This window comes from Anoplopoma fimbria, chromosome 4 (genome assembly GCF_027596085.1).
Source record: "Anoplopoma fimbria isolate UVic2021 breed Golden Eagle Sablefish chromosome 4, Afim_UVic_2022, whole genome shotgun sequence".
NCBI lineage: Eukaryota > Metazoa > Chordata > Actinopteri > Perciformes > Anoplopomatidae > Anoplopoma > Anoplopoma fimbria.
The window spans coordinates 8,757,240-8,769,037 of record NC_072452.1 but is presented as its reverse complement, the minus strand read 5'-3'; the positions used below and the strand labels follow the sequence as shown (position 1 = coordinate 8,769,037).

The 11,798-nt window shown below is 34.9% G+C and overlaps 1 protein-coding gene and 1 long non-coding RNA gene across 2 annotated transcripts; both read right to left on the bottom strand.

The window, feature by feature from the left end:
• Positions 1-3,923: 3,923 nt before the first annotated feature.
• Positions 3,924-8,288, bottom strand: LOC129090607 (uncharacterized). The gene is made up of 3 exons (XR_008531198.1): positions 8,195-8,288; positions 7,823-7,894; positions 3,924-3,983 (listed from the first exon to the last, which is right to left on the bottom strand). It is a non-coding gene; the product is annotated as an uncharacterized LOC129090607 (long non-coding RNA).
• Positions 8,289-9,535: 1,247 nt separating this feature from the next.
• Positions 9,536-11,430, bottom strand: LOC129090444 (uncharacterized). The gene is made up of 2 exons (XM_054598096.1): positions 11,190-11,430; positions 9,536-10,179 (listed from the first exon to the last, which is right to left on the bottom strand). The coding sequence occupies exons 1-2, from the start codon at positions 11,405-11,407 to the stop codon at positions 9,765-9,767; spliced, it is 633 nt and encodes a 210-aa protein (XP_054454071.1). The 5' UTR covers positions 11,408-11,430; the 3' UTR covers positions 9,536-9,764.
• Positions 11,431-11,798: the final 368 nt, after the last annotated feature.

The following is an 11,798-nucleotide window of genomic DNA, read 5'->3' as shown; positions in this document are numbered from 1 at the left end:
ACTGAGGTTGACTCGACAGGAGAGTCGGGATTGATCCTTTCACCTCAGACTTTCAGCCATCAGCCTATCAACCCCGACCGTGTTGAGATGATGTCCATTTTATTCTGCTGTTGTTTTATTGTTGTTTTTGGTTTAATCTGCTGCTTTCTTTTTTTCTGAAATGCACTTTGTAACCTTGTTAAGAAAAATGCTTTATAGATAAAGTTATTTGTATTGCTGCATCCTGAGTTCCTCATTGACATCAGGAGAGCAGAAACTCAACACATCCTCTGTCACAGGATGAAAACACATCTGTTCTGAATGCACTTTGAATTTTAAAAAAAATATTATAAAACTAATCTTTCTCTCTCTTATTGTATTTGCTGAAGTTGATTTACTTGCATGATACAGTTTTGTTTGTTTTATTGTTGATTTTAGTGTTTCAACTCTTTTCAGGAAACAGAACGGTCCTTCTTGAACCAGAGCTGGGGTTTGATGCTTTCACCTCAAGTGGTCAAGATTGAATCAAGATAAAACTGAGAACTTCTCATTCACAGTGAAATATTTTTTTTAAAATTCAAAGTGCATTCAGAACAGATGTGTTTTCATCCTGTGACAGAGGATGTGTTGAGTTTCTGCTCTCCTGATGTCAATGAGGAACTCAGGATGCAGCAATACAAATAACTTTATCTATAAAGCATTTTTCTTAACAAGGTTACAAAGTGCATTTCAGAAAAAAAGAAAACAGCAGATTAAACCAAAAACAACAATAAAACAACAGCAGAATAAAATGGACATCATCTCAACACGGTCGGGGTTGATAGGCTGATGGCTGAAAGTCTGAGGTGAAAGGATCAATCCCGACTCTCCTGTCGAGTCAACCTCAGTCTTCAGACTCTCAGAGTTTTCTCCTCAGCAGTGAGAAGAACAAACCTCAGAACAAACGGCCGGTGGTCACCCTCAGGGATAGCTCACCAGGATGAGGAGCCGGTAGAGACTGATGCTTGTCTTTATGAGGTGAAAGGTTCAAATCCAGACTCTGGTTCAGGAAGGTCCAGTCTGTTTCCTCAACAGAACTGAAGGAGCTTCGTGATGCTAACGGGACATTTCTTTTATATCTGAAATGAGCAGAACAACCTTTTATTGTTGAAAACTGTCGTAGGTGTTTGGTTCTTCCAGAGGTTTGATGTGTTTGAGTGGAGTGAAGGCGGCGTGACCAAATAGCTCAGTGAGTTAGCAGACTGCTGTGAAGAGCTGAGGTCGTGAGCTCGTTCCTCATTTGGCGCAGAGATTTTTAAGGATCCACACCCAAAGTGGACGTGCTGATACGACGTGAGGTGAAGTCTGTTTCCTCAACAGACTATAAACACTAAGAACTAAAGTGAAGCAGCCTTATAGTGAAGAGTGACAGTTTGTTTTTGCAGAACAAGATGTGGAGCTGCAGCTGGTCAGCGTGTCGGATCAGATAGCTCACGGTGATAGAGGACTGCTCAGGAGTCTGGAGGTCGTGAGATCCATCCTGCGGCGCGGTCAATTTTTAAGATCCAACAGCCAAGATGAGGGAGTGAAATATTGTAGGAAAGCGTTTGATTTGATTTAAGTGATCCTGGTGAAAGGTGACTGGAGGTCATGAGTTTAAACCTTCAGTGATGCGTTAAAGTTTGAGGTCTGACACCCAAAATAGGCAAATATATTAAAAAACTCTACAATGTGTGAGAAAAGAGATAGCTCAAGATGATAGACCACTGTTTTGGAGACTAGAGGTTGTGGGTTCAATCCCTATTTGGTGCAGTGAATTTTAGGTCTAACACCCAGAATGAGGAGGTGAAATATGCAAAGAAACAGAGTCAAGTGTCAGAGCAGATAGCTCCAGGAGATGTACGACTGCTTAGGAGACAGGAGGTTATAGGTTCAATCCCTATTTGGTGCAGTGAGTTTTAGGTGTAATTCCCAGAATGAGGAGGTGAAATATGCAAAGAAACAGAGTCAAGTGTCAGAGCAGATAGCTCCAGGAGATGGACGACTGCTTAGGAGACAGGAGGTTATAGGTTCAATCCCTATTTGGTGCAGTGAATTTTAGGTCTAACACCCAGAATGAGGAGGTGAAATATGCAAAGAAACAGAGTCAAGTGTCAGAGCAGATAGCTCCAGGAGATGGACGACTGCTTAGGAGACAGTAGGTTATGGGTTCAATCCCTATTTGGTGCAGTGAGTTTTAGGTGTAATTCCCAGAATGAGGAGGTGAAATATGCAAAGAAACAGAGTCAAGTGTCAGAGCAGATAGCTCCAGGAGATGGACGACTGCTTAGGAGACAGGAGGTTATAGGTTCAATCCCTATTTGGTGCAGTGAGTTTTAGGTGTAATTCCCAGAATGAGGAGGTGAAATATGCAAAGAAACAGAGTCAAGTGTCAGAACAGATAGCTCGTGGAGATGGACGACTGCTTAGAAGACAGGAGGTTATGGGTTCAATTCTTATGTGTGGCAATGAATTTTAAGGTCCAACTCCCAAATGACGAAGTCAAATATACGAAACGAACATCTCAAAGTGTGTGAGAGGTGATGGCGTGGTTACGCTCTGCCCGGTTTGTACGCCGTCGAGCCGGGTTCGATTCTCACCCTAGTGAGGACATCAATCCAGTGCCGGAGGGAGTTTGAGCAGTGAGTCTCCTCCCCGGTCTCCAGAGAAATAAACGGAGAGGGTTATGACAAATAAATGCAAAGAAGCGGAAAGGGTTATGCTATTTTTTTTTTATTAAAAATTTAGCTGCACACAAAAATAAAAAAAATTTGAACCACCCCCCCTCATTCTTTTAGACTGTCAGAGTAACCGCAGGGTGGAAGAAGAGGAGGATGAAGAAGAAAAGGAACTCCGTCGGCGTCTTCTTCTTCTTCTTCAGGTCAGGTGTGGAAACTCTGCCCTCATCTGAGGAGAAAAGAAAAAAAGGACAACATTAGAATTTGCATCACAATTACGATTTTTTTATGACATACTATTTATATATACTACAAGATTTGTTTGACTATTTTTAGGAGTACTACTACAACAGCAATAACTACTACTACTACAACAATAATGACTTCAACAACTACTAATAATAATAATCAACTTGATAATTACCAAATGTTTGTTCCATGCGCTCCCGTTCTCGTCTCCTCCAGGCCCTTCATGTGTCTTTGTTCATTCAGCAGTCTGAAGAAAAAACAGAGACACACATTTAGTTAATATATTAAGACTCTCCTTCTTCAGTGACAGATCTGGATTTATAAAGAGTGTTTGCATCAGATTTCATACAAGATGGATCAAAACCTTTTAAAGAAAACACAGGTAGGTATATTGGGTCATACACTGATGATGTCATCACAATGGGACGGGTGTGACGGTGACATGGATTACTTTTTTAAAGAGAATGACAATTATTTATGACTTTGACATTATTAGATAGATGTATAAGATATACTATACATTTTTTTAATGTTTTAATAGTTACTTACATTTAGGGCCCTTTAGGTCACAAAATAACTCCCAATAATTAAATGGAGATCTTCACTGTCTGTCAGTCCATTAATATGGCTACAAGATAACAAATAATAAAATAAAATAAAAATAAATAAATAAAACATTCATGTCAAGGTGGTCAAGTGATTTTGACAAATACTATGTGTGTCCCCTGGTTTCATTCTACACAATCTACTATGAATTAAAAAAGGCTAAAATACCAGATAAATATGAATACATTGATTTACTGCTGATTACTTACTTGGTCTCGGAGGCGGCTGAGCAGCTTCTGATGAGCCTCCCTCTGTTTCTCCAGCTGCTCCTCCAACTTTCTCTGGAGGATGGAGACACAAAAACACACATTACAGACAGACAATCGTTCGTATATGAAAAGCATGTTTTACATCTGTTTTCAGATGGCATTTTGTTTTTCAAGTCCTCCTCACCTTGATGTCCTCGTCTCCATCCAGTCTGCTGCTCCTCGTCCAACACCTTGTGTCTTCACTCTGAGAACCAACAAAGAACACAAATGCGCTCCTTAAATGGGCTGTGATGTCAGCTTCAGGTATTCTGACATTCTTAACGTTAAATCACACTGAATGACGTCTGAAACCTCGTTTCCACACAGTTTTGTTTTATGTCCCTATTGCATAGAAGTTTGTTTAAGAACTGCGCCCCCTAGTGTTCAACAACATGAAATGCATCTCTTAAGGGATGGCTAGAAACGCCCCAAAATGGGAGATCGACATACTATACTGACTTTTTTTCAACTTTTCGACAAGCTATACTATGACATTATTTAGACTTTTTTCAACATACTATACTATGACTTTTCGACATACTATTTTTGAACTTTTTTTCAACATACTATACTATGACTTTTTTTCAACTTTTCATACTATACTATGACTTTTTTAGACTTTTTTGAACATACTATACTATGACTTTATCGACATACTATATTTTGACTTTTTTTTCAACATACTATACTATGACTTTTTTTCAACTTTTCGACATGCTATGGTATGACTTTTTTTCAACATACTATACTATGACATTATTTAGACTTTTTTCAACATACTATACTATAACTTTATCGACATACAATATTTTGACTTTTTTTCACTTTTTTTTGACATACTATACTATGACTTTTTTTCAACTTTTTGACATGCTATGGTATGACTTTTTTTTAAACATACTATACTATGACTTTATTTAGACTTTTTTCAACATACTATACTATGACTTTATCTATGACTTTTTTTCACTTTTTTTCGACATACTATCCTATGACTTTTTTTCAAACATACTATACTATGACTTTTTTTCAAACATACTATACTATTTAGACTTTTTTTCATTATACTATGACTTTTTCAACTTTTTACTATACTATGACTTTTTTTCAACTTTTTGACATACTATACTATGACTTTTTTTCAACTTTTTAACATACTATCCTATGACTTTTTTTCAAACATACTATACTATGACTTTATTTAGACTTTTTTCAACATACTATACTATGACTTTATCAGACTTTTTTTCACTTTTTTTCGACATACTATACTATGACTTTTTTTCATCTTTTTTACATACTATACTATGACTTTTTTTCAACATGCTATACTATGACTTTTTTTCAAACATACTATACTATGACTTTATTTAGACTTTTTTCAACATACTATACTATGACTTTATCGACATACTATATTTTGACTTTTTTTTCACTTTTTTTGACATACTATACTATGACTTTTTTTCAACTTTTTGACATACTATACTATGACTTTTTTTTCAACTTTTTTAGACTTTTTTCGACATCTATGGTATGACTTTTTTTCAACATACTATACTATGACTTTATTTAGACTTTTTTCAACATACTATACTATGACTTTATCGACATACTATATTTTGACTTTTTTTCACTTTTTTTCACATACTATACTATGACTTTTTTCACTTTTTTTTGACATGTTATGGTATGACTTTTTTTCAACATACTATACTATGACTTCATTTAGACTTTTTTCAACATACTATACTATGACTTTATTTAGACTTTTTTCAACATACTATACTATGACTTTTCGACATACTATATTTTGACTTTTTTCAACATACTATACTATGACTTTTTTTCAACTTTTTGACATGCTATGGTATGACTTTTTTCAACATACTATACTATGACTTTATTTAGACTTTTTTCAACATACTATACTATGACTTTATCGACATTCTACATATTTATGACTTTTTTTCACTTTTTTATGACATACTATACTATGACTTTTTTTCACTTTTTTACTATACTACATGTTTTGACATACTATGGTATGACTTTTTTTTATACAACTTCATTTATACTATACTATGACTTTATTTAGACTTTTTCAACATACTATACTATGACTTTATCGACATACTATATTTTGACTTTTTTTCGACATACTATACTATGACTTTTTTTCAACTTTTTGACATACTAACATACTATACTAAGACTTTTTTAGACTTTTTCAACATACTATACTATGACTTTATCACATTCTATATTTTGACTTTTTTTCAACTTTTTTATGACATACTATACTATGACTTTTTTTCAACATACTTTATTTAGACTTTTTTTCAACATACTATACTAAGAATTTACTCGCTATGGTATGACTTTTTTTCAACATACTATACTATGACTTTTTTTAACTTTTTACATATATTATGACTTTTTCAACATACTATACTATGACTTTATTTAGACTTTTTTCAACATACTATACTATGACTTTATCGACATTCTATATTTTGACTTTTTTTCACTTTTTTTCGACATACTATACTATGACTTTTTTTCAACTTTTCGACATGCTATGGTATGACTTTTTTTTTCAACTTTTTGACATTTTATGACTTTTTTTAACTTTTTTTCACATGCTATGGTATGACATTATTTACCACTTTTTTCAACACACTATACTATGACATTATTTAGACTTTTTTCAACATACTATACTATGACTTTATCGACATACTATATTTTGACTTTTTTCACTTTTTTTTTTCAGACATACTATACTATGACTTTTTTTCAACTTTTTGACATTATTTATGACTTTTTTCAACATAATATACTATGACATTATTTAGACTTTTTTCAACATACTATACTATGAATTTATCGACATACTATATTTTGACTTTTTTTCACTTTTTTTCGACATACTATTCTATCACTTTTTTTAACTTTTTGACATACTATTTTCAACATACTATACTATGACTTTGGACTTAGAAAGAATTTACAACATACTATACTATGACTTTATTTAGACTTTTTTCAACATACTATACTATGAATTTATCGACATACTATATTTTGACTTTTTTTCACTTTTTTCAAACATACTATACTATCACTTTTTTTCAACTTTTCGACATGCTATGGTATGACTTTTTTTCAACATACTATACTATGACTTTATTTAGACTTTTTTCAACATACTATACTATGACTTTATCGACATTCTATATTTTGACTTTTTTTCACTTTTTTATGACATACTATACTATGACTTTTTTTCACTTATTTTCGACATACTATACTATGACTTTTTTTCAACTTTTTGACATACTATACTATGAATTTATCGACATACTATATTTTGACTTTTTTTCACTTTTTTTCGACATATTATACTATGACTTTATTTAGACTTTTTTCAACATACTATACTATGAATTTATTGACATACTATATTTTGACTTTTTTTCGACATACTATACTGACTTTTTTTCAACTTTTTGACATACTATACTATGACTTTTTTTCAACTTTTCGACATGCTATGGTATGACTTTTTTTCAACATACTATACTATGACATTATTTAGACATTTTTCAACATACTATACTATGACTTTATCGACATTCTATATTTTGACTTTTTTTCGACATACTATACTATGACTTTATGTAGACTTTTTTCAACATACTATACTATGACTTTATCGACATACTATACGTATTTTGACTTTTTTCCCCCACTTTTTCATACTATGCCTTTTTTTCATATTTTTTCCCACATACTATACTATGACATTTTTAATTTTTTCAACATACTATACTAGTATTGTCACTATTTTCGACACACTATGACTTTTTTATTTTTATGACATATTGTGAATTTTTTCTAAGTAACTATAACTTTTACAACATTTTTCAGGAATACTAGTACAACACTAACAATAACTACTAATAGAACAATAATTATAATTTGACTGCTACCACTTCAACAACTACCAAAACTAATAATAATAATATACTTGATAATTACCAAATGTTTGTTCCAGGCGTTATCGTTCTCTTCTTCTCCTGGCCCTTCATGCGTCTTTGTTCATTCAGCAGTCTGAACAAAAAACAGAGACACACATTTACTAAACTATACTAAGACTATCCTGCTTCAGTGACAGATCCTCCTGGTTTTAAACAGACTGAGAACCAACAAAGAAGACAAATGAGCCCCTTAAACAGGTTGAGAAGTCAGCTTCAATGTCCATGTCTATTACAGACCATCATTTATAATTTCATGAGTTTTTAAGACGTTCATAACAAAGCTAAAGAGCCCACTGAATTTAAAATGTTTGCTTTTGATATTCAACAACATTAAACACAAGGCAGCAGATAATATTGAGAAGAAGTATCCTACCTCAGAGCTTCAGCACGGAGAAGACGTTCTTTCAGTTGGTCTGTGTGACGTTCCTCTTCTTCACCGACCTGAAGACTCCACCATGGACCGTGTAAACACCAGTCAACTCTATAAGATGAAACAGAAAATAAATAGTCATCAGAATTTATATTTGCATTCATTTAAAATATAAACAACTATTAATGAAATGTGGGTATTATCACTGATACATTTTAATTTCGTTGTTTTTTCAGTCAAGTTTTTCAACCTGTTTATTGAATAATTTCTTTATTAAAAAGAAATTAGAAATATCTTTTTACCTAAATTAAAAACAATAATATGTACGCACTAACCAGACTTATGGAAAGATTTGGGCTAGTAAAGTAAGGTTAAAAGATACACGTCATAAAAGGCATTGAAAGCATTTAGAGGGGTAAATATTTGTTAATCAAGTAACCAACAAATTACAGCTTCAACTTCAGTTACACTTTATAACAATAAAATAAAATTTGTTTTGAAATGAATGGCGACGGTTGACGTTTTTTGTTTAATACAATTACTATTGTATGATTGTTGTGTTTTGAGGAAACACTAAATTAGCCATTTCTGTTCCTGAAGGTGACATTGGGATCAGAAATCTGTCTACAATCATAGTGATGATGGTCAGACTTTGTGTCCCATTGACACACATTCATAAGAGATAATAAAAAAACAGGCTACTGACAATAATTGTAGTCTATAAATTTCCTCAAGAAGAAATAACACACACATCACCTGTTTCCAACTATGTTCCTGACGGATACAGTGGTGAAATAATTAAATATATCAGCCAATAATCTACAAATAATCAATCACTAAATATGTTGTCACACCGGTAATATTTCTTATTGAATAGTTGTGATTTTATTCTGAAAATCGTTTGATTTTCAGTCTTTGGCACACTAAAAAAACTCTTCACTTTCATATATTATTTATATCTGCCCACAAGGAAAAATATTAACGAGTTCTAATATTATAAGTAACCTAATAAATTACCTGCAGAGATGAATTCAGGGAAACACTGAGGAACACAGTAGACCTGAAAAGTTAACCTAGTGTTGTTTTGAGTTGTGGGCTTGGAGCTAATTAATTAAATTCCACAATCTTTGTTTATTATCTCCTGACATTCTGACTGCACTCAAATACCCGTCACCTCGGCTACCGATCAATAAAGAGCTTAAGAAACATGTGCATTCATGTGACTTTATTCTTTTAAATTCTTTCATATAACAGTGAAGCATCTTGAAGTGCCTCATTTAATCCACACCAAGAGAAAAAAAAAAAAAGAAAATAGACAAAACAGGGGAAAACTGAAACCAAACACTGAGAACATTTACAAACAAAATAACAGATTAAATGTGTCAGAGACAACTTTATTTTTTTCAAACATATTCTGTAATCTAAGACTTTAAAGCCCCAGTGGAATGAACACATCAATCATTCTTTCATAATTTTTACTTTTCGTGGCCTGTAACTATAACGTCACCTGAATAAATAAGTAGCTTCTGTTCAGATTATTGATCTCAACAAAACAATTAATTATTACAACAACTCAGCATCTGTCCTCAGCTTGCAGACAGGAAGGCAGACACAAAGACAGCCGGTATCTTCTGACAGATTTGTCTGATGCGGCTCGGCTAGACCGGCCTTTGCCAGAGTTTGGACTAGCCTGGACCGGCCTGGTATGGTCTGGACCGCTTGTGACAAATGGAGTCATCATGCTAGACCAATAAACACTCCTCACAGGAGACGAAGAGGCCCTGGTCTGCTCTACTCGTCTGTGCTTGGCGGACGTCTGCTCCTGGCTTGCATCGTCCTGTGGTCGGCCGGAGCAGCTGATTCTCATCTGTGATTGGTCAGCTTCTGTTTCTGACTGTTGGACTGAGGTCACCAGCCAGTGCGGCTGACTGAGCTCATGGGTCTGAAGATGTGACGGGGGCAGAGGAGAGTAGCTCTCAGAGGTGGAGCTAAAAAAAAGAAAGACAAAGTTTTATATCACAAGTTGTCGCAAAAAATACATTCTACATAACTTCTTAGTAAATTCTGAGGTTAGCATTCATAGTGTATCAAAAAGTGTCTCAACTTGTGTTGGAAAGGGTTTACTTTTGATATTTTCCTTTACAAGAATAGTTTTCCTGCATTTAGCATGTCCTAACCTTTCCTGTCACAATATTTCATACATTTTCATCATAGAGCGTCTGCAGTTGATCAGAGCTATAAAGGCAGCTTGTCAAGTCAGTTTATTTATAAAACCCAAGATAACAGATTGTCCTCCAACAGCTTTACGCTGTACAGTGTGAAATATTTAACAGTGGAGACCTACTAACAGAAAAACTACTTAAGTGAGTCCTTAGTTGAGTATTGCAATACAATCACCACATTAATATGTACAAGCGACTCTTCAAAGCTACTAGAGAGTAGTAGTAGAAGTAGTAACAGGATGAATCTACGTTTAATGCTAAAAATACTGAACAACTACCGTAAATTGTGACATTTTGGTTTTCAAATAACAGCAGGTAAAAAGACATTGAGCAGGTGGAATCACCAGTAGCCAACAACAACAGTTCACATGGTAAATTTAGTATAATGTACATATTTACAGCATTAATTCCATTAGTACAGCATTACAGGTCTGCTCTTGGTTTCTCTTAACAGAAATGTTTTTGTACTTTGTAATTATTTTCAATCGTTTCTTCTCTGCCACACTCTGATGTTAAGCTACTGTCAACTGATCTGGACATTTCCTTATGTTTATTTTATCACATTAAAAGCCTCCCCATAAAAAGGAAGGCTGCAAGACTTTAATCACTCAGTTCTGGAGGAAACGCTTGCGTTACATGCATGTTAGCTTAACATCGGAAAAGTGGATCCTTACAGGATTCTTAGTGTACTGATGGAAACGGACATTATACTGAATTCAACAGGTAAACACACAGGAAGTGTTGAGTTTGCATCGAGTGGATTGAGTTAATCTTACCTGTTGAATGATGTCTGAAGGGAAGAGGAGGATGAAGAGTAGGCTGCTCTGTTGTCTTTCTGTGGGCTTGCAATGGTCACATAGTCGTCCTGAGGCAGTACAGCTGAACTTTGGCTTCCATGTGACGACATCATCATGTAACCCAGACCCTGCTCCTCACCTGGCTCCCGGCTCTCCGTCCCGCAGGCTGCATCACTGCAGTGGTCCACTGTCGCCATGGCAGCTCTTCTGCTGTCATTTTCCCCCCTTTGTTCACAGGGATATGTTGGTCCATCTTCATGTCCATGTAGCTGCCAGTCTCAGACGTGGAGCTCTGCTGGGATCCGAGCAGGCCGAGATGTGAGGAGGAGCTCGGAGTGGACTCTGGCTCTGTTTTGTGTGGTTTGTTGGGCTCGAGGTAACATTTAGTTGGACTTGTATTCATTTCAGGGTTTCTGAGGTGCAGGGCCAGACGAGAACCAGGTGGTCTCACGTTCATCATCCTGTCTCTGTATTTGGGTCTGCAGCGTTTTAAAGCCTGAAGGGTTTGAAGCTGATTGTTGTTGGAGGTCGGTGACCGGCTGAAGTCAGGGAGAGCTCGCAGCGCCCTAACTGTGTCACGAACAGACT

What these genes read in the sequence shown, in the direction of transcription:
- LOC129090444 (XM_054598096.1), bottom strand. Translation starts at nt 11,407, where the DNA reads ATGGCGACAGTGGACCACTGCAGTGATGCAGCCTGCGGGACGGAGAGC. An exon ending in CTTCAGACATCATTCAACAG is followed by an intron (nt 10,180 to 11,189) that starts GTAAGATTAACT and finishes TCTTTTTTTTAG; the next exon opens with CTCCACCTCTGAGAGCTACT.